Source organism: Ambystoma mexicanum, chromosome 3q (genome assembly GCF_040938575.1).
Source record: "Ambystoma mexicanum isolate Mex_15411 chromosome 3q, UKY_AmexF1_1, whole genome shotgun sequence".
NCBI classification, from domain to species: Eukaryota; Metazoa; Chordata; class Amphibia; order Caudata; family Ambystomatidae; genus Ambystoma; species Ambystoma mexicanum.
In genome coordinates, this window is record NC_090926.1 from 278,400,317 (window position 1) to 278,423,703 (window position 23,387).

General features: G+C 47.2%; 1 protein-coding gene across 1 annotated transcript in view; it reads right to left on the reverse strand.

Moving 5' to 3' along the window:
* ESYT1 (extended synaptotagmin 1) overlaps positions 1-23,387 on the reverse strand; it is a 1,383,482-nt gene that overhangs the window by 89,324 nt on the left and 1,270,771 nt on the right. The window contains exon 28 of the mRNA XM_069653762.1: positions 20,000-20,131. Within this exon, the coding sequence (XP_069509863.1) occupies positions 20,000-20,131 (132 nt within the window). The remainder of the gene's footprint in view (positions 1-19,999; positions 20,132-23,387) is intronic.

The window sequence follows — 23,387 nt, forward strand, 5'->3', positions numbered from 1 at the left end:
CAATTGAGACAAGATTGGGAGGAGGAGGTGGGAGGACCCATGACGGATGGGCAGTGGGAACGGGCCCAGAGGTACCATAAAAAGGTGTCCCGTAACGCGAGATTCCAACAGCTTCAATTGTATGTTACCCACAGGGCTTACTTAACCCCCGGGAAGATTGCAAAGTTTGGGGGATCAGCTATACAGCAATGCCCCAGGTGTGGGAAGGTGATCGCGGGACTGCTACACATGTTTTGGGCTTGCCCGGAGGTGCATAGATTTTGGAACGAGGTCAAGGCGAAACTGGCTGGCGGGGGGGTGGTGCTGGATGTGGAATCGGCCTGGTCATGCTTGCTTGGACTATTCCCTAGACCCCGACTTTGAAACACATAAGCAAGATGAAGGACCTGGCCTATGTCTTGGCCAAACGTAGGATCGCCATGGGCTGGAAGGCGGCCCACAGACCTAGGGTGGAGTTATGGTGGACAGACCTCTTGAGGTGGGCGGAAGCTGAATCCGTAGTCTGGTTTGAAGCGGTCACCAGGGGGGGAGAAGAAGAAGTAGGGCCCTTGCTGGCCTGGCGGCTATTGGTGGCCTCGTTGGCAAACCCTCACCAGGGTGACAACGAAACAGAGGACCCGGTTGATGGCTGTCTGGGTAGTGTGCCACCCAATGATGTTCCCGTAAACGATATGTGAGAACCGGCTCTAGTTTAAAGGGGGAGGGGGGAGTTGGGGAGTTTGAAAATGTGTTGAAATATGATGCTTTCTATGTTTTGAAACAGTTGTAGTGTGTTTGTTTGACCTTAAAAAATAAAATAAAAATATATTAAAAAAAAAAAATCCTAGTGACTTCAGTACTGTAGTTACCAGAGATGGTGAGGAGTATCTGGTTGTGATCTGCGTAATTGGTGTAGGTGACACGCAGATGGTCCAGTTTGTCAAAGAGAGACTTTGTAAAGATGTTATATAAGGTGGGGGAAACATAGGATCCTTGTGGGACGGATTGTCCTGGCGGAAATCAGTCGCCTTGAGCCATCCCCACCGTCGAAGGCAAACACTGTTGCCCAACTGGCGGAAACCGGTGTCAGCAATGTCTGTGGCCACCGTTATGGTGTGGTCCGACGCCACCTCTCTTTCCTGCAGAATCTCCAGGGCCTCAGCCCTCTTGTCGTCTGGTAGGGAGTCCAGCAGGGGAGCAATCTTGTACCACAACTCCCTTTCGTAGCGGGCCACAATCGCTAGGGCGTTGGCCACCTTGATCGTCGTCGCCACCGACGAGATGACTCGTCGTCCCATGGCATCCAGTTTCTTTCCCTCGTCGTCGGGTGGGGAGGTAGAAGTTGAAGCCGTCGCCCCCGCCGCTTTCTTCTTGGCCGCTGCAGAGACGACCGAATCCGGGGTCGGCTGGGCCCTAAGGCACAAGGGGGGGAATCAGGGACTCGGTAACTTCTTCTTGTACTGATCCCTCCTGGCAGGCGCCGTGGACGGGTTCTTTAGGACCGCAAGCCCCTCGTCCCAGATATCGTCGAGTAACGTTACCGTGAGGACCGTCTTTCTCTTGGCCTCACATCATTGGTAGAGGAAGCCTTCCTTCTTCTGTTCCTCGGGGCAGAGCTGGAAGAGCTCGGATGTCATATCCCACAGAAGGAGATGGTCATTGTGGCACCGTTGGTCCCAATCACAGGTGGCGGCCATTGTTTCTCCCAAGATGGCGGCGTCATCCGATTGCAGTATTCCAGCCTTGCAAGGGATGCTTGCAACTATGGCTCCACCCCCTCAGCAAGGATCCGGTTATCTTGCGGCAGGCACAACGCTCAAGTGCGTTGCTTCTCTCCCCAGTCAGCGCCTCGTAAGTTCGCCCCTAGGCTTATACTCTTACTAAATTTCTCATTGCACCTTGCTAATACCTTCCACTGTTTCTGTCTTTTAGAAGCTTTCTTGTCGTACTCCAAGGGCAGAGATTCCGCCTCCTAACCTCTGTTTTCGAGTGCCAGAACGGCTCGAAACAGATCCTTTTCATTTCACCTGTAACCGCTTCCAATCGCACCGGTCTGAACACTTTGCATACATTGATTCGATTCAGCCTCTTCACTCATTTCCCGACAGTGTAATTCAGAAGGCTTTTTCTTTGCATCACAATCCGAATCTGCTGTCAGGTACCCTTCTCTCCTTCTCATTTGTTCCTATGGCATTTCAGAAAGGTCAGCCTGTTCTAAATTCAGGTCTTTCATGTTTCCCTTACATATCATATTAGATTCCCGAAGTTACATCACGATATCCACGAGTTCTCACTCTCTGTGTCTCACAGAAGGAATTCGTACACATGCAATCCTGAGACATTATAGGGCACAATCTCCTTTATAAAGGGTAACTATTTGGCAACTGATATTCTGCTTCCACTCTGTCCTTCAGTGCAAACTTACCATTCTCTAATCTGTACTTTCGTTATTTTCTTTGTGGTATTTGCATTCAGTCACCTGGAACTGTGCCAGAGACTCGACCCAACCTGCTTAACAGAGAAGACGTCCAACAGCTGAGGCGGGCAGGGTTTTCTTCCCCAGAGGGTTTCCCTGGGGAATTCATTCCTTCCTGGTGCAATCTATCACGGGATAGGAAGAGATTCCCCCGGGGGGGCTTCTCATATTCAACACATTCGAGCTACTGGATCAGGTCAGTGTGTGCATGTTTACAGGGAACCATTATTATTCCTGGAAATTTTAAATGCAAGAACAATATATTACAGTTAGCAACACCCAAAGAATTATAATAAGGGATTTACCTTAGTTTCTTTTCTATATTTACATTCTGTTTCCAGGAATAATTATTTTTCCCCTTGCGCGCTCACTGAAATGGATCCGGCTCAACAACAGCAATTATTGGCGGCAGTTCAGTCGCTAACGGCCGAAGTCCAAGCACTTAAACAAGAGAATGCTGTATTACGGCAACACATGGGGAGGTCCCCTAGTTGTTCCGAACTTCCTCCTGGACCTTTACCAGGGGGACGTTTTGATGGAGACCCGTATAAGTTGAGAGAGTTTTTAGAATCTTGCACAGTGCAGTTTACGTTTAAGACTGCATTTTTTCACACTGATAGGGATAAGGTGGGACGCATGATTGCTCACCTTACCGGTCCCGCTCTAGCCTGGGCTACCCCTTTAGTTACTTCAAACAATCCAATTCTGGATTCATATCCTGCCTTTGTTAATAGTCTTAAGACCATGTTCGGGAGGCAGGAGGTCACAGTGTCAGCTCAAGAACAACTATTGGATTTTCGTCAGGGTTCTTTGGATCTCTTGGTCTATATTACTCGCTTCAAACAATTGGCAGCAGGAACGTCCTGGGCTGATGATGCCTTAATTACGCTTTTTAGGCGGGGTTTAAATGAAGAACTAAAGGATGAGGTCTCTAGAGTTCCTCGCTCGCCTAATTTGGCCGAATTAATATCGATGGTTATGCAGATGGACTACAGAATTTTGGAAAGACGTCAGGAAAAGAGACAGCAAAAGAATTTTCGGTCTCAGCCTGACAATTCAATTGTCTCCCCCAAGGGAAACTTCTCTGACGAACCAATGCAGATAGGTGCAGCTCGTGGTCCTTTATCCGCTGAGGAGCGACTTCGACGTCGCACCTTAGGGTTATGCATGTACTGTGGTTCCAAGGAGCATTCTTTACAAAATTGTCCGATCATTCTCTCTCGGAAGCAGGGAAACGCTCGAACCCGACCGTCAGGGGAGCCGCGGTTAGGGAATCAGTGAGCGGTTCCCCTTCTTCCTCCATTTCATCCCACATTACAGATGTCCCTGATACCCCTATGTTGGTTCTAAAGGTTACCTTTTCTTGTGATTCCTTGGGTTTAATTGAGGTTCCGGCATTGGTGGATAGTGGGGCAGCAGGTAATTTCATTGACGATATTTGGGCGGCCAAATTTAGAATTCCTCGTTCTTCCAAATCTATTGCTATTCCCGTTGAGTCAGTAGATGGGAGTCCGTTGGTCTCGGGTCCCATCAAGGAACAGACGGTTCCCTTACGGATGTCCGTTTCTACTCATAGGGAAGTCATCACATTAGACATTATCCGGACTGCCCATTATCCTGTGATATTGGGATTACCTTGGTTTAGGGTGCACAACCCCTACATTAATTGGTCAGCTGGAACATTTTTTCTGGGTTCTGTTCATTGTCAAGCCCATTGTTTTCATCGCGGTACTGGTGAACTACTTTCTGCCTCGTCTCACGGGGGTGAGGGATTGAGAACTACTGTGCTAAATCAGATTCAGGGGATTCCTGAGCCTTATCACTCTTTCCATAAGGTATTTTCCAATACTGAATATGCTGAACTGCCACCTCATCGTAGGGATGATTGTGCCATCGAATTACTTCCGGACCACCCTATCCCATTTGGTCGCTTGTATGTGCTATCCGCAAGAGAAAAGGAGGTTCTTAAGGAGTATCTTCACAAAAATGTGCACAATGGTCTCATTGCCGAATCCACCTCCCCTGCAGGGGCTTCCTTATTTTTTATTCCCAAAAAAGACTCTGCTGAACTTCGTCCTTGTGTTGACTTTCGCGGATTGAACAAGATTACGGTCCCTGATCGTTATCCTATGCCCCTAATCGCGGACATCCTTGAAGCCATTAAGGGTGCCAGGATTTTCACCAAGTTGCACTTGCGGGGAGTCTACCATCTCATCCGCATCAAATCGGGGGATGAATGGAAGACAGCTTTTAGGACGCCATTTGGACATTATGAGTATCGCGTAATGCCATTTGGATTGTCTAATGCACCTGCAGTCTTCCAGCGCTTTATGGACCATCTTTTCTCTGACATTCTCCTACATTCAGTTATTGTATATCTTGATGATATTTTGGTTTTTTCTACTACACCCGCTGAACACATTGGTCATGTTACAGATGTGCTACAGCGCCTTCTAGACAATCATTTATTCTGTAAGCTGGACAAGTGTGAATTTCATCAAGACAGTGTGGCATATTTGGGATTCATTCTATCCGCTCAGGGGGTCTCTATGGATCCCCGGAAGGTTTCTGCTATCCGAGACTGGACTTCTCCAAATTGTGTTAAGGATATCCAGCGATTCCTGGGGTTTGCCAACTTTTATCGGCGATTTATTCCTAGATTTTCTGAGATCATTTTAGCATTAACGGCTCTCCTCAAGAAAGGGGTTCCGTTTCATTGGTCCGTGCAAGCAGAAGAAGCTTTCACCTCCCTAAAGGACTGTTTCATGACAGGGCCTATTCTGCTCTCTCCTGATCAAGGAAAGAGATTTATTGTAGAGTCGGATGCCTCCCACTTCGCCCTTGGAGCTATCCTTCTTCAGGAAAATGAACAGGGAGTGGAGTGTCCCGTTGCGTATATGTCTAAGACCCTTTCTCCTTCGGAACTGAATTATACAGTCCTTGAGAAAGAGTTGCTTGCCATCAAACAGGCTTTTGAGGAATGGCGACATTTGCTGCTAGGAGCCCAATTTGCGGTTGAGGTTCGGACAGACCATCACAATCTTCGAGCCCTTCAGAATGCACAAACTCGGAATAGCAGACAAGCCCGTTGGGCTCATTTTTTTTCTCCGTATGAGATTGTTTTTACCTTCATTCCTGGCAAGAGTAATTTAAAGGCTGATGCTTTATCTAGGAAGGAATCTACTGAGTGGGCCGAACCTTTATTTCCCAATGCTCGTTTTGTACATGTGATTTCTAGTTTTCTTCAGTCCGTAGCCAACGCTACGTTGGTTTTTCAACAGGAGAACCCTGACGTTTTTCGGGCACTGGGGCTCACTATCTCTCAGGGTTGTGGTTACCGGCATCGGAAACTGTTTTTGCCCTCGGCGGAACTCCAAAAGACTATTCTTACAATGTGTCACGACTCACTTATGGCTGGTCATCGAGGAGTCAACAATACTACGGAGCTGGTCCGCCGTAACTTCTGTTGGCCTAATCTTGTGGAGGATGTGAAGCAATATGTGGCTGCCTGTACCGTCTGTTTACAATCTAAGGCACCTCGATGTTCCCCCTTGGGTCTGCTCACGAGAATGCCCGTTCCGGTTCGTCCATCGCAGATCATTTCCACGGACTTTGTAGTGGATCTTCCTAAGTCAGAGGGATGTACGACCATTATGGTCACTATTGACTACTTCACGAAGATGGCCCACTTCGTGGCTTTGCCTAAGGTACCTACCTCAGCGCAGATGGCAAGGATCTTTATTACGCATATTTTTTCTGTTCATGGCTTACCGGATACGATTGTTTCTGATAGGGGTCCCCAGTACACTTCTAGATATTGGCAGCAACTGTGCAGGATGCTTGGTGTTACCCGTGCTTTGAGCTCGGGATTTCATCCGCAAACGAATGGACAGACGGAACGATTGAATCAGACCCTTGAGGGTTATCTCAGGTGCTATGTTTCAGCGTCTCAGGACAATTGGACTGAGTTGTTGTCTTTGGCAGAATTTGCCTATAATAATACACATCACGCATCATTGGGATCCAGTCAGTTTCACTGTTCCTATGGGTTCCATCCTACCTGCTTCCGTGTAGGGGTGTCATCTGCATCTTCTTTTCCGGATGTCGTCTGTCTGCTGCAGGATATTCAACAGGGTCATCAGAAGGCTCTGACTTCTCTTCAGAACGCTCAGGAACGGATTAAGCGTTTTGCTGATCGCCGACACTCTCCAGCTCCAGTTTTTGCATCCGGGGACAGGGTATGGTTGGCCTCTCGATTTCTTCCTCGGCACCTGGTGCCTTCCAAACTTTCTCCGAAGTACTTTGGTTCATTCCCTGTGCTTCAACGTTTGGGTGAGGCGGCCTATCGTCTACAACTTCCTCCTTCTTGGTCCAGGATTCACCCGGTTTTTCATGTTTCTCAACTTAAGCAGGATGTGGCGGATCGCTTTTCTCATCATCTGGTTGCTCGTCCTCCTCCTGTTTCGACTCCTTCGGGGCCGGAGTTTGAGGTAGCCGGAATTTGCGATTCCCGTTACCACCGGGGCCGTCTTCAGTACTTGGTGGATTGGCGTGGATATTCGCCGGCTGAACGGTCCTGGGAACCGGCTTCTGCCGTTCATGCTCCGCAGCTGGTTCGCCGGTTTCATCGTTCTCATCCCGGAAAACCGGGTACGTCTGCTCTTTGGAGGGGGCATACTGTCATATCCCACAGAAGGAGATGGTCATTGTGGCGCCGTTGGTCCCAATCACGGGTGGCGGCCATTGTTTCTCCCAAGATGGCGGCGTCATCCGATTGCAGTATTCCAGCCTTGCAAGGGATGCTTGCAACTATGGCTCCACCCCCTCAGCAAGGATCCGGTTATCTTGCGGCAGGCACAACGCTCAAGTGCGTTGCTTCTCTCCCCAGTCAGCGCTTCGTAAGTTCGCCCCTAGGCTTATACTCTTACTAAATTTCTCATTGCACCTTGCTAATACCTTCCACTGTTTCTGTCTTTTAGAAGCTTTCTTGTCGTACTCCAAGGGCAGAGATTCCGCCTCCTAACCTCTGTTTTCGAGTGCCAGAATGGCTCGAAACAGATCCTTTTCATTTCACCTGTAACCGCTTCCAATCGCACCGGTCTGAACACTTCGCATACATTGATTCGATTCAGCCTCTTCACTCATTTCCCGACAGTGTAATTCAGAAGGCTTTTTCTTTGCATCACAATCCGAATCTGCTGTCAGGTACCCTTCTCTCCTTCTCATTTGTTCCTATGGCATTTCAGAAAGGTCAGCCTGTTCTAAATTCAGGTCTTTCATGTTTCCCTTACATATCATATTAGATTCCCGAAGTTACACCACGATATCCACGAGTTCTCACTCTCTGTGTCTCACAGAAGGAATTCGTACACATGCAATCCTGAGACATTATAGGGCACAATCTCCTTTATAAAGGGTAACTATTTGGCAACTGATATTCTGCTTCCACTCTGTCCTTCAGTGCAAACTTACCATTCTCTAATCTTTACTTTCGTTATTTTCTTTGTGGTATTTGCATTCAGTCACCTGGAACTGTGCCAGAGACTCGACCGAACCTGCTTAACAGAGAAGACGTCCAACAGCTGAGGCGGTCAGGGTTTTCTTCCCCAGAGGGTTTCCCTGGGGAGTTCATTCCTTCCTGGTGCAATCTATCACGGGATAGGAAGAGATTCCCCCGGGGGGGCTTCTCATATTCAACACATTCGAGCTACTGGATCAGGTCAGTGGGTGCATGTTTACAGGGAACCATTATTATTCCTGGAAATTTTAAATGCAAGAACAATATATTACATCGGATGCCCTGGCAATCATGGCGTGGAAGGAGCCAATTTCGTCGGGCGCAGAAGCCCGAGGGGGTGGTGATGATGGAAGGTCCATTCCGTCGTCACCGCCGCCGTCATCATCCCCATCGTCGAATCCATCGCCGTGTCATCTCTGGGATGAAGGCTCCACGGGCCGCGAGTATTGAAGGGCGGGGGAGGATGAATTCTCCTCCGCTTGCTTGGAGGACTTCCCGACGGGCCCAGTTCCGTTGGTTCGTCCGTCGGAGCTAGTGGCAACCTCGTCCTTATCTCCGTGCATAAGGTTTGGATTGCCATCAAAATGGCCGCCGAGCTGTCCTGAGGCTCAGGCACTGGTTGCGACAGGCGAGATGGCTGCTCCTCCACTGGAGCCTCGTCGTCACCACCGTCGCTTTCTTCGATCGCTTCTTCAGGATCTCTCCCATAGGGTCTTGCTGAGGCCCTTCACGGTTTCCACCAGCTCCTCCTCAGAGGCTGAATCCGTGTCCGTAATGGCCACCACCCCCCCCTCTTTTTCCACCGGGGCCTTGATGGGGATCTTGTCGATGGGCTGGAAAGAGGATTCCCTCTGCGGTGGCAGGGAAACTCTGGGCCCGAGGTAGCCTCCACAGCCATCGCCAGGGTCGCTACGACTGCCTCCATAGAGGCCTTAGCCTGGTGAATCAAGGCCCTCACCACTTTGGGCGCACTTGAGGCCTTCACCTTGGGGGGAGGGTCACTGCCTCACTCCCCCTCGGCTGATCCCTTCGAGATCGACCGGGGCCTCTCCAGAAGCTTACATGGGTTCTGGGATTTCCTCTTCCCTGAGCCTGAGCGTTGGCTCGTGGTTGATGGCATCGGTGAATGTGCGCCCTGCCTGGCAGCCAAGGAGCCTGACCTTTCAGCGCTCCCGGTGCCCGCGGACCCGCGGTGCTTTGCCATCTGTTGGGCCCCCGTCGACGGGGCGCCTTCACAGCACTTAGAGGACCGCTCAGACCTCTTCTTCTTCTCACCTGCTGGGCCCTTCTCCAGCCAGCTGGCGAGGCGGATCCGACGATCCTTGATGGTTCGTTCCGACAGATTCTTGCAAAACGCACAGTCCTTTTCCACATGCGTTTTGTCCTCATGAAGGCAGTAGAGACATCTCGAATGCTCATCCTCCTTGAAAACATTCTGTAATCCGCATCCAGGGCAGTTCCTGAACAGCTTGGATCTGGGCGTCGACCTTCCCTTGTCCTGGGCTATGTCCACGAGGTAGGCCTCAGATCTTCTGGAATCCTCCAAGAAGTGTAACTCGATGAAAACTTCGCCCTTGAGGGGCGTAGAAAATTCCGAAAAGGGTCCCCGTTGATCAGAAGTAGAAACGGTGGGGCTTGAGGCTCGATTGACCGGAAAAAAGAGATTAAACTCTTTGAAAAATCGCAAAATGCAGTAAAAGCTTGAGAGCTAAAGCACGAGGACTCCCAACACTTGAACCTGCGGTAAAAATCTGAGGATGGCTGCCAGGGGAGGGGCTTAGGGAGAGGGCAATCATTGGCTGGGGGCAGTATGACCCAGAGACCAGTGATTGGTTACTACTAAGAAAGACAGATCAGAAACGAAACTGATACTGATTTTTTCTTTACCGAGGATTCCCTGCCTGACGACAGGGAATATTCATGAGCATGTGAATCCATGCCAGACCCCATGCTGGAGAACATTGTTAAAGTCCCCTGCCAGGACCCATATATCCGCCTGTGCCTGCACAGCAAGCTTCTAGAGATCGCTGAGCAGCTCCAGCATAAGCAGGGGGGATGCGTAGACCGCCACTATACCCCATTTGGTCCCCCCATAGCTCTCCCTGAATCAATACAAATCCCCCCCTGGGGTCCAGGCATACCTCAATAAGTGAGAACCGTATCCTCTTGTGGATTAGAATCAGGCTGCCCGCGTCCCCCTAGCAAAACCTGAATGGAAAGCTGTGCCTAAACTGGACCTCATAAGCACCTGCATTGCGTCCCCCCAAATTGGTCTCGGTGAGGAGGGCAAAATCTGGCGAATGCCTATTGAGAAATTGAAGGACAAGCCTACACTTGATACTTGAGCAGACCATTAACATTCCACGTTAAAAAAGTGACCCTTTTGTCATGCGCCATTCCCCTTGAAAGCCATATGCTCGGTCGCGACCTCCCATCCACATTTGGAGACTCGGAATGTAGTCCTGCCCATTACCTCCGTCACTCCCCCCAACCCTGCCAAGCAATGTGAACCAACCTTAACAGAAGTGAAACATCCAACTTTCCCAACTCCCCCATAATCACCCCCCCCCCAACTGAAACGTCTGTTGGTCTGTTGGCCCAAGTCCGTGCAAACCCTGCACAGGCTAACCACTTCAAGCAAACCCTTTGAAGCACAATTTTGTTGTATAAAGTGCCCTACAAATGATCAATAAAATAAAATAAACATGAGTCTAACAACCATCAAGACAGTAAAAGAAAAGCAAAATCCCTCCTGGGCACTTGCCCGGGCACTCTGCAGAAATGAGGCCTGATTTGCTGAAGTATTCCTTACTCACAGCCCATCACTCTAAGTTGTCTTCTATTTTCATTCTTCTCGATTTATCTACGGCGTTTGCCACTGTGGACCAATCCCTTCTTATTTCTTCTCTTTGCACTTTGGGTATTTCGTGGTCTGCTCTTAATTGGTTCCACTCCAATCTTTTGCAACTGACTTATACTGTCACTAGGGCTACATACCCTTCTTCCTCGCTCCCTCTTCTCTATGGTGTTCCCCAAGGCTCAGTACTTGGCCATCTCCTTTTTTCCTCTATACTGCTCCTCTTTCTGCTCTTATCTCTTCTATTGATCTCGCCTTTCACCTTTATGATGATGACACGCAGATCTTTCTTTCCTTCTCTTAACTTTGATTCCGTTTTGCATTCTACTGTTTCAAACTGTCTTTTAGCTGTCCAGAATTGGATGTCTTCTCACTTTTTTTTATCTCAAACCTTCAAAAACTGAGGTCCTGTTTTTCCCTTCTACTACTATTTCCCCCACTAGACCCCCCCTCTCTTTTTTCCTCCATCCTTTCTTTCCTTTTCACTCTCAGCGCGCAATTTGGCATTATCTTTGATCATTTTCTCTTTTTCTCTCCATATTTCATCTATTGCGCGCTCATGTGTTATGCCTTGTTTAAGATTTGTCATTCTCATGCTTATCTTTCCTTTCATGCCACTAAAATTCTTCTTTTCCCTTGTCTTTTCCCATATTGATTACTGTTCATCTTCATTGCTTGGGTCTCCCTCCCTGACATCTCTTCGCTCTATTTATAACTCTTCTGTTCGCCTTCTTTCTTCTCTACCCCCCCTCGGGCCTCTTTTACATCTTCCCTACTGTCTCTTGTATCAATTCCTTTCAATGGTTTTCAAATGCACTTATGGCTTGGCCCCTTTTTTACCTTTCCTGTCTACTCTCGTTCTATGTCCGTTCATGCCCTTTGTAATCTCAGAACCTACTTCTCCTGACTGCTCCTAAGCCCCTGTGTGCCTCATCTTGTTTCCGTTCCTTTACTCTTTTGGCCCCAAAACACTGGAACGCTCTTCCTCTTTCACTTCGCTTCTCCTCATCTCTGTATTTTCCAGATTAATCTTGAGCTCTATCTCCTTTCCTCGCTATCTTCTTAAAATTCTCCGTTTTTCCTCTGCTTATGTTACTTTTCTCATTTGTACCCACACGATTGTACTGTTTATTTTTTGATTCTTTTATTCTTCAGTGCCTTTTGGCGAAAGGCGCTCTATACATTTAATTAAATACAAGTACATCTGTCCGCTGATTCATGTCCTGTGTCCACTGCTAGTGCCAATCATCCGTCTTCCACCCGCTCTGGGGAGTTGCCCCTGTCCTCTGCAGTGATCGAAGCTTGCGAATATAACGGGGCAGAGAACGTTACATGTCCCGTCTCCTGCCACTGTGTCCCCTTCCGTGCCGTCTGGGACTGCGCTGAGTGAACGTTGGTCTTGTACCACGCCCATGCTTCCTGTGGCGTGCCGAACAGTAGCGCCTTTGCCCCGTACTATACTTTTAGTTACAAGGGGAAGAAGAGGGCGTACTTAATACCACTGGAGAGCAACTTCTTCTTAATCGAATCAAATGACTGCCATGCCCGCTGGACCTCCCTCGTGTAATCTGGGAAAAAATCAATTTGGGAACCATTAAATGTGATTGGACCATTGGCCCTGGCCATTTGCAGGAGTGCATGCCTGTCCCGATAATTCAGGAGTCTCGCAATTATCGTGCATGGTGCGCCGCCGGGACCGGCCTGCCAGTTGGTACCCTATGTGCCCTTTCAATTGAGAAAAAATCTGGAAAGTTTCTTCTGCGCCATAAGGTCTGTGAGCCATTGCTCCATGAAGAGTTCCATACATGGCCCTTCAGCCTTCTCCGGCAGCCCAAATATGCAGAGGTTATTTCGTCTTGATCTCCCTTCACTATCCTCTGTGCGGTCTTCCAGGGTCTTAAGCTTCTGCATTACAGCTGCAAGTTGCTTCTGAATTTTTTTATAGCATCTTCCGTGACAGATATTCTCTGTTCCACCTCCCTCACTCTCGAAGGAAAGCTTGCGGAAGTCCTGTCGCAGAAACTAGACCTCCGAAGAGAGCCTGTCAATCTTTTCCTCCACCGATGATCTAGACAAGACAATGGCCCCCATTATGTCCTTGAGCGGTTGGGTGCTGGGCCGGACCCTCAATAAGCAGAGGTATTCGGCACCACTGGTTCTGAGACCCCTGGCCCACCCACTTGAATTGGTCCATGTTGCTCTGCTGCTTCACACAGAGGTTAATTATTGATTTTTCTGACTTTTTAAAGCGAACATTGTGATGTAAACTTTCTAATTTAATTTGAGTGTTTTATATATGTTAATATTCAATTGAAATGTAAAGGTTTGAATAAACCAAATACAATTAAAAAAAAAAAAGATAACCACTAAGGGAGACATAGAGCCTCATTATGACCCTGCCGGTCCAGACCGGCAAAGTACAAGTTTGACGGTGGGGGTTGACTGATTTACCTCCTGCCAAGAGCTGGAGGTAAATCAGGGCCCCGCCGGACAAATAAAGTCGGTATTACCGGCACTCCCCCTATGGAGTCCTATGAACTCCATGGAATGGGGATTTACCTACCATTGTCGGCAGCCTGTAATATCCCAGAAATTCCTAGAGATCAGGCGCTAGTAATGGTAGGTCCGTTTGCCGGTATCCTGGTGCTTTTACCGCCAGGATACTGGCAAACGTACGATGACCCCCATAGTCTCCCAGTACTAATAGTCTTAGGGGCTGATCAGTTTCCCCATAAGAGTGAGGAAAAAGCAAGGGAAGTACAGCTGGGGGCCATACTTATCTTCAAAAAGTAAGGCCAGCAAGCAAACAATAGCAATAAAATAGGGTGTCCGATAGACGTTTATCGTAGGAAAGCAGCAAAAACTAAATATTTCCTTGCACATCAGATAAATGGCACACAACAGGGAGTATTTTCTTTATTTTCTCTGCAACTTAAAAAGTGAAACCAACCAGATGAACCCCTCCCTTTCATCTGTGTGTCACATTTTCTCTTCCTGCTGAAACATCCTCCGAAGTGCATAACGATTGGTGACTGAAAATACGATCTCTTGCCCCACTGTAAGCAGAAACAAATACTATTATTCTGTTTTTCTCAATCCATCTCACTAATCGCCTGACACACATGAGTGATGGTTTAGAAGTTCAGGTTCATAAATGCACTCATCAAGTTTATCATCAGAACAACCATAATTTCCAAAGGTTTTCCTCAGTCAAATCACTGTGTAATCCATTGGCATCCTTGAAGAAAGAATACCTCTTTGTGAGGGAAGATCACCATGTTCTGCTGCAACAATGGATTGTCTAATATCAGTGACTGTCAAAGGTTAAGGGTAAAACGGAAGTGCAACAGTCTGCAGTCAGGGTTGCTTCACCAATACGTGATTACCATCTTTCAGCTGTGATGGTTTTGCTCTGCAGATTATTTCATGTCTGTTTTGCATGCATCAGCTCTCTCCCAAAAGGAGGCCAGTGCATCTGCCTCCTCTGTTGCCTGTGCAATATGAGAGATGTACATGCATATGCCATTAGCGAAGAGCACGTGCATATGCCATTAGCTAAGAGGAGGGTTTTCCCATGATGCCTTGTGGTGTTGTCTGGTAGTCTCTCAACAACTGACAAAAGACCTATGTTAGAGATCTTTCAGTAATGTGACAAATTTTCAGATTTCTGATCAATTGTTCTACTGTTCCATTGGCCAGTGGCCGCAGTGGAGTTACTTGTCAGTGCTGAAATACAAGAAATTCTGCAAACAGTTCAAAATCATGCCCTCTGATTGGAGGGCTGTCATAAGTTTATACTATTTTGGCAAACCATCTTGTCCAGCATTGGTAGAACTTGATGTGGCGGCTGTTGAAGGACTGATCTGCAACTCTGGATATCGCTCATCATAGTTCATCAAGAAAGCCTATGGCATTAGTACCATTTTGAAGCCGTCCAAAGAAATCAATGTCACCTTTTCCCAAATGGTGGTTGGAACCCAGGACAATTGTAGCAGTTCAGGGAATGTTCAGGGTGATACATTGAAACTGCTTCAGTGCTGATTCAGTCATCAAATCCACCTTGGGAAACCATACCTTTTGTTATAGAAGCCGTTTAGTCGATACCACCTACCACTATTAACTTTTGGTGCAATGAGGCAGCAATTACTATGCTGGTGTTCTTGAGAAGTATGCCTGGAGTGAGCAGAGGCAGTTCATCTTTGATTAGTGAAATTTCAGTATTGGGTATGTAATGTGCAGATGAAGCAACATTGCACGACCTACTTGAGGGAAGGTAGTGCATGACAGTAGTAAGGGTAGGATCAGTGACAGTCTCTTTACTTATTTCCTTGAGAGTTGGACAGTGAGGTTTACCTGGTGAATCCCATAATTGGCGTGAGCAGTCTGGCCTCCTGCGCCAGAGTGATAGGATGTCTAGACAAGTAGTCTGCTGGATTGTCCTACTTTCTCAGTTTATGGGTATGAAACTTGTATTCTTGGAGTCTTAGGACCCATCTTGCGATGCAAGGAGGCATCTTTGCTCTGCGCCTTCCATTGATTGTTTGTTAAGGCCCAAAAATCGGTGATCATGTTGAATTTCTTACGATAGAGGTACAGGTGGTAGGGTTTGCAGGCCCAAACTATAGCCAGGCTTCCTTTTTATGCCTGAGAGTATGTCTGTTTAGTCATGCACAGGCTCCTGCTGACATATGAGACCATTTGATGAGGTGATTTCGAATTCAGCTTGTATTGTGCAGGAATGGCAGCCGGTCCAACTGGGCTGGCATCCAGGGAAAGCTCAGTAACGAGGCCAGGGTCCAAATATGCCATGGAAGTTCCAGAAGCAATTAATGCATTGTTTGGTGTTGTTAAAAGTGTCTTGACACTCAGGTGGCCACTTAAATTCTTGCCCTTGTTTGGTTCAGAGGCATAAGGCTGTGCTGATGGCGGTCCTGTACATATCGAGTGCAATAACCTGCCATCCCCAGAAACTACTGCAGTGCGGACAGGTTTGTGGGACTCTGTGTCAAGTCAAAAGCGTGTGCTTTATCGAGAACCAGCTTTAATCTCTACAAAATATGTATCCAAAGTACAAAGGCGGTTTTGTTGAATTTTCGTTTACATTAAGGGGTAGCTTTGCATTTCCCATGCCATGCAAACCCTTGGGTGGGTTACATGGTGAGACTCCTGCAGTGTGCCAGAATCAAAGATGCCATCAATGTAGCTCAAGCAGAGAGGTACGTGTCGTATGACTTTGTGGATATCTTCCTGGAAGATTTCAGCTGCTGATATTACTCCAAAGCTTAGGCGTTTGTATCGAAAGCAGGTAGCACCATTTTGTATGGATCTTGATGATGGGTGAAGATCTAACTGGTGATATCCTTTGTTATGGTCAAGTTTAAAAACATGGTGGCGCCAACCAACATGTGCATCATTTCAGTCCTTCTGGGGGCAACATGGCGTTTTCTTTGCATTGCCTGGTAAGAAGTGCGCATGTAAACACATATGTGGATGCGTCCATCTGAACTCCTTTTTGGGACTGGTATCCATCTTGTCTACTGGGGTCTGAGGTTTGTTCGAATTGGTAATATCAAAATGAAACAGTGCTTGCAGTTGCAATGACTCAGAGGAGGGCCCGCTCACAGATGAGGATCCTGCAGGCATGGACGAGGAAACACCCTCATCAGACACAGTGTAGGGACTAGTGAATCAGACTTCTGATGGTTGGAAGGAGAATTATTGGATCGTAACTTGAAAGGACACAAGTGATTTCACAGGAACGATATATGAAAGGCACTCCACTAGGCCCCTGTCAAATGTAGAATGTCGTGTACTCTGCTGAATGGACACTGCAGATATGTATTGCAAGTGTCTTGTGAGCAAAACTATGTCAAGTCCTGGTGCATATCCAATGAGACGCTGCATACTTGTGGTCCTCACCTGGTGTGATGGCGTGTGATGCACTCAAAGCTGTGCTGCAGCAGTAATACACTGGCCCGAGACCAGAGACCAGATCGAGTCACGTGGGGAGCAGCATGGGTATGTACACAGTAGGGTAACAGGAAAGCAAAGTCTGCCTGGTAACTAGGAATGCCAGTGTGAATTATTTATTTTCTCTGCAGCTCCGACAGTGAAAAAATAAATTGAGCTTTTATATCTTGCTTAATGCCTCTATGTGTGGGACCAGGAATCGAACCTGTGATGCCCTGTGTTGTCTTGCTTCCAACAAAAACTCATTGACCCTGAGCTAACCTGTCAAACCCTTCCCTTTCCTCTGTGTGTCTTTTCCTCCTCCTGCTCATGCACCCTCCTAAGCATGTAACTATTGGTAAAGGTTCTGGCTTCAATTCCTCATCTCCTCCCCTTGCAATTACTCTATATTGCAACACTATCGAGATGTTTTAACAACTGTTGTGGGAAATGAGAAACCGCAGTAAGGTAAGATTAAGACTAATTACTGGTATTCTGCAGTATCCCACACACACCTTTAATAACAGCTGTTGACGACTGTTAGGGATTATTCTTAGAAATGTGCTAATTCCTCTCTACCTTAGAGACGGCCAGCTCTTTTGCTGGACTCTAGGACTTACATTTTTTGCCTGGAGAGAGTGAGGCCCCTTTTCTCCCACTCTCTCATGTATTTTAATGTGATTTTGAACCCTGTGTTTCTTTGGTTTTGGAGTCTGACAAACTCTATAGGCATCATCTTTTGCATTGTGTCACACAGCACCTTCAGTGCAGTGACACCAAAGTCTTTCAGATTTCCCAAAGGTTTAAATGCCTTCTCTTGGATAAACTACTGTTTCCAAGAGCAGTGAAGTGAAATTGACTTTACTTACACTTGTAACTTTCTAGACCAAGCACACACTATTTTACAATAGGGTGCTGGAGGGGTTACTTAGTATCCCATTTTTCTAGCTTCTCATGTAACATTTTTATGTTACCCTTTGAAAGGCTGGTGGCAGTGGTTTACTTTTAACTACTGTGGTGTGCATTTGCTGTGGGCTGCGTTCGAAGCTTCAGTAAAGCACCCAAAGGTGCCATTTTTTTGTCAAAATGGCCCAGTCTTCTTTTTTGCCATTTCTTTTTGGAAAGGTCCTTCGTGAGATTTACTCTGCGCGCCAAACCAGGTTTGGTCCCTATGTTCGTTTTGTCTTTGGAGGGATTAACAAGTGAAGGCCACCTCTGGCTCCAGGGTGTCTGGTGGGGGCAGGAAGCAAGGGAGGTGCCCGAAGCTCCATGTGCTTAGTTTCCTAGGAGACAGGAATGCACTCCTAGGTGATTGGCATGCTGGCTGTCCGGTAAGGACAGCCACCCTGCTGGGTGACTGACAGCTAGGCTGGAATGAATGGGAGAAACCTGCATAAAAGGTGAGGCTTTTTGGCTTGGAAGGCAGAGTCGACCACTGGATGAAGGAATCTGAAGAAGAACTTGAAGATGCCTGCTGCAACTCCTGGACCGTTGGTTTGCCCGGTGAAGCCCTGCTGCTGGGCTGAAACTCCAACTTTGTATCAACACAGAAGCCCCTGCAAGGACGACTTCTCCCTTTGAGTTGGTGGGACCAATCAACTCCAAAGTAAGCCACCTGGACATCCTCTCAGAGCTGGTTGAAATTCCACTACAGTTACTGCTGGAACCGAATAGCCAGGGAGAGGAACACCAGATTGTGTGCACTGCTTTTAAGCTGGCCAAGAGCTCCAGGAAGATCCTCCGGAATCCCCGGAAGCAGGACTGCCCGAGCCTGAGCCACCTCAACAGAGTGCTGGGCCCCAGATGCAAGGAAAGCCCATCTCGACAGCCAGGAACCGCAGTGTTGCTATTTTCGGTAGGCGCGAGGAGCTGAAACACCTAAGTGCCACTTGTTTGAAGATTGCCGGTTGCGGTCGGTGACCGCCCCATTGCAGTGCAGGAGTCCCCAGACGTCCTCTCTCTTGTCCCCACGACTGAGGCGCAGGAACACCAGGATCTGCAGAGCTCCACAGGAAAAGAAGTAATCTGCTGCACTTTTCTTCAACCTAAAGGTACTGTACAATGTAGGAGAACTTACCTCTTGTTGTGTAAATGCACTTGCTCTCTGATTGGTGAGGCCTGTTGTGGTTGCTCTGTAGAGTTGCTGATAGCTTCTTTACTTCAAAAGTCTAAACAGCTTGTAGCCCAACTTTGAATTCTTCTTTTCTACAAATACTTCTAAAACATTGTGCAAGACTTTTACTTACCTGCAAGAAGTGCTTCAGCTCACCTAGACATTTGGCCAATTGACTTTGGCCTAGCCAGGCTCCCTGAATGACTATTCTTCCCTCTGACATTGTGTTTTGTCTTCCTTCCAGGAAAGGGTTAACTAACTTTGCATTGGGGGTTACCAAAAGTACTTACCTGCTTCAGAATATTTGTGCGAAGTCTTGTTCTGTTTTAATAACCTTTTACTTTGCCAAACTCTTAAGTCTGATTCTAAATGCAAACAGTGGTATATTAATGTCCACAGTGTCCTAGTTATTAAAGTCACCTGAGGGTTTAGGAAGTGTCTATGTGCCATCCCAAAAGGGTACTTACTGGTTTAGAAATAGTAAGAGTGTGGATTTTGGAGTGTATGTGTGTGATACTATTATATTGCCCCCTTCTGAAGAGGGCTTACTCTAACTGGCTGTTAAATAAATTAATAATTGTTTAATCAAGAAACCTTGTGTGTAAGAGTTTATTTGAATACGTGTCACTGTGAATCTCTGTAACTCCCCTACAACTCACATTGACCCCTCTTGAGATAAGCCTGGCTGCTCAACACGCTACCAGCCTGTGTAGTACAGAATTATAGAAAAAGGCTGGGTTTCTATTGCCAGGAGGTCAGGGTTGTTGCAGTGCACCCAAAGGGTACTGCATACAATCTTGCCTAACAATGACAAAGGCAGGAGGCTAAACAGCAGGGTTAATGTCATGTCACAATCCTAAACTCTCACATGGCCAATGGTCCATCTATCTCTCACCTTGTTCAAAAATTACCAAGTTCATTGCCAATACTCAGACATTCAACTTGTTCAGCTAAATATTAATTTTGTTTTCTGATTAAGTCATTCTAACAGAATGTTTCAAGCAGTAGTATCAATGTACATACTTTATAACAACATGAATGCCCATATTCTACATTGTTGTGTACATTTAGAACCATTTGCCTTGACAACCCATTCCACTCACTTACTTTTCCTTGTACTCTGGGTTCAGTGTTTTTTTCTTGACTGCTGTTTTTTTTTTGGTGATCCTGTTTTTGTCTGGTTGCAAAACCATCGAGACGTAAGGATCAGGGAGCTCTTTAGAAGCCAACCTCAGATTTCTAAACAGAACAGGACAAAAAAAGAGAAGCTGAATTTGGGAAAGAGACAGGATGGAATAATTGTAAGAATAATCTAATATGTGCAAAAATAAAGCATTGAAAAGGATAGGACAGGAAGAAAGGTATGCTTTTATATGTTACTGTTCTTGTATAATGTCTCATGCAGCCAGAGGCTGCTTTACAGTACTTATGTGCAGGTTAGAGTGAGAGGAGTGATTGCAGACAGTTTTCGTTACAGAGTAAGGAAAGCCAATCAGAGAGAATGTGTCTTCAGATTTTTTTCAGGGATTTTCTATAATGATCAAAATGGGTGGGAGAACATTCCAAAGGGTGCTGTAGCTGCCTGCACTGTGAATATGCGTCCATCAAATCCTTATTTGTTTTCCCTTGGATTAGTTGGCCTGGGTTCCGGCTTGGTAGTACTGAAGTACAGAGTTGTGGAAACATACTGGCCTTTTGAGCTGCTTTAAGATGTTTGTCTCCTTGCCTTGAATCAGAGCATGTATGCAGCACATGAAGCACTGACATGGTGGGAGCTCTGCATTTTAGCCCTAAAGAACATATACTCCCAAAGCAGTATATAGTCAAACGAGCTTCCTGACCAGACCTAGAATCTAAGCAGCTATGTTTAGTGAACGTGTGTAAGGAGGCCCATGTTGCTGCTTGGCAGATGTCTGCAACTGGTACTCCACGCTGCAGAGCCAGGGTGGCTGCTAAACCCATGTGGATTGGGCCCCGAGATCTTCAGGCACCTCACTGCAAGCCAGATCATAGCATTCTGAGATGCAGCAAATGATCCACTGTGACAGGGTCTGTTTAATTACAGCCCTGCCAGCACAGGCACAGCACAGGCACCAGCATAACTAACGAAAATCTGATGGACTTGCCTGGACCCTTTCGACCAAGAGATGTAGTAGCTGAGGGCCCGCACTGGATCCAGCCGATGTAATCGGTCTTCAGCCTTCAAAGAATGAGGCGGAGGAAAAAAGACAGGAAGATCGATTTTTTGAGAGAGATCAAAATCAGAGACTACGTTCAAAAGGCAAGATGGTCTCACTCTCGACATCACCTTCTCTTTGGAGAAAACCAATATCACTGACAACGCCTGGAGCTCACTCACCCGTCTAGCAGAAGTGATAGTGAGCTAGAAAATAACCTTAAAGGTGAGCAATCTTAAAGAGCAGGAATGAAAGGGCTCAAATGGAACGCCCATTAGAAATGTTAACACTAAATCAAAATCCTATGGTGGAACAACAAACTGGTGTGGGGGAAACTGATTACAAAGACCCCTCAGGAATTGCATGACCGTGGGGGATCGTGAAAACAGAGCCTTCCTCCAGGGTTTCCTTAAAGATCAAAATGGCAGTCAGGTATCCCTTCACACTACCAATCTGCAGAACCATACAGGCCAAAAACAGCAGAAAATCCAAAATCTACTGACACTAAGCAGGAAACCTACAACACCTACAGGCATATATAGATTTGGTGCTGGGCCTTCTAGCAGAGAGAAGCACGACCAGAACGTCCTCTGACAAATACTAATCCTTATACCTTTACCTTACAGCAGCTAGGCATGAAGGTTTAGGCTGCCTAGGTTTGGGTGCAGGACCCGCCCCTCCAAGTGGGAGAAGGCGTCCGTCCTCTGCGCCACAGAATTTTGGATGGCCATGTCCAGCAACTCTGGGTGCCACATTCTCTGGGTCCAACCTAGAGCGATCAAGGTCATCATGGACCCGAACAAGCGTAGCCTCCTGAGAGACATATGTATGATGGGGATCGGCAGGAATGCATAGAGCAGGTCGAAGTCCCATTCAACTATCAAGACGTCCTCCAAGGCTCCCTGCAGAGGAAATTCCCTGGAGCAGAGCCACCTGCACTTCCTGATCACAATCGGAGTGAAGTGATCCACTTGAAGAGTAAAACAATGGGAGACAATCTCCTCCAGACCTTCCTGGCAGATCCCGCACTGGTGGGAGGTTGAAAACTGTCTGCTCAGGGCATCCGCCATAACGGTCAGACCTGCTGGGCGTAACGGTCCCCACCCGCAGAGTAGGAGTGTGGCGGTCCAGAAAGGGTGCCGGTACATTTCTACCGGCACCCTTATTTCTGGACCGCCACACTCATAATGAGGCCTACTGTTTTAGCGCTCAAAATTAAGATTGGGTAAGCAAGAGCTAAAATCAGCTCCTGGGTATCCAGCATTAACCACTGGCTAGGAGCTACCACTGGGGAATGAGGAGCTAGTACATAGCGTTCTGCAAATCTAACTGCCACATGAGATGGACTCATATATTTGTGTCCATTATTTATGATCCCTTATGCTTTATGTGTGTATAGATGTGTCCTGATGTTTTGTTAATAAATTGTCTCAAATGCGTAGAGTTAAATTCGCATAGGTGTGGTTGTTCTGCATCAGTTGTCCTGGGGTGCCAAAAGTAGCTTTAGGTAGCTGTTGTTGTCAATTTACCAAGCTCCTCTAAGCTACAAGAAGGAGGCAAATAGCTCCCAGCTCCCCATCATTTTGAACCCTGCGTCTTGACTATCAGAGGGGAGGAAAGAGAGTAGGGCCAATCTGATCTCTCTCAACTTCAGCTAACTGATGTGCTCATGGCACTCTGAAGGTGACCAGAGGTTGCTCAATGTCAGGTCTTTGAGGTGACCATCCCATTACTTCAGGCACGCATCTGTGACCAATGTCAATTGGGGCCATGGTTATTGGAACTATGTCCCTCTCAGTAGGTTGACCTTCAGAACACTCTCTCTGCGACCTGCAGAAGATCAATCCGTCCCTGAAACTGAGGCCATTGGCCACTCACAAGCCACTGAAGCACAACCTCATGCATAGCCGAGCCTCTGGCACTACAAAAATGCAGGATGACCTAAGAGCCATCAAATGTAGACAAGCTCAGGCGGGAATCATTTCCTACATCTGGAAGACATGACCCATATTGGAGATGTTGACTACTCTGTCCTCGGGTGGGAAAGTCCAGCCCAAGCGAGTGTTGAAGACTGCTCTGAAGAATCGGAGGGACTGAGACAGCAAAATGTGAGACTTCCTGAAGCTCAGGTTGAAGCCCAAGCTGTGCAATAGGCTCTCCATCTGGTACAAGTGTGCGGACGCCTGGTCTGGGGAGCGAGCTTGGATGAGTAAGGGGAACACATGGATGCTCCCCCTTCTGAGACGAGCCGCTAACACTGCCAGCAGTTTTGTGAAAACCATGGGCACAAAAGAAAGGCTGAATGGTTAGACCTTGTA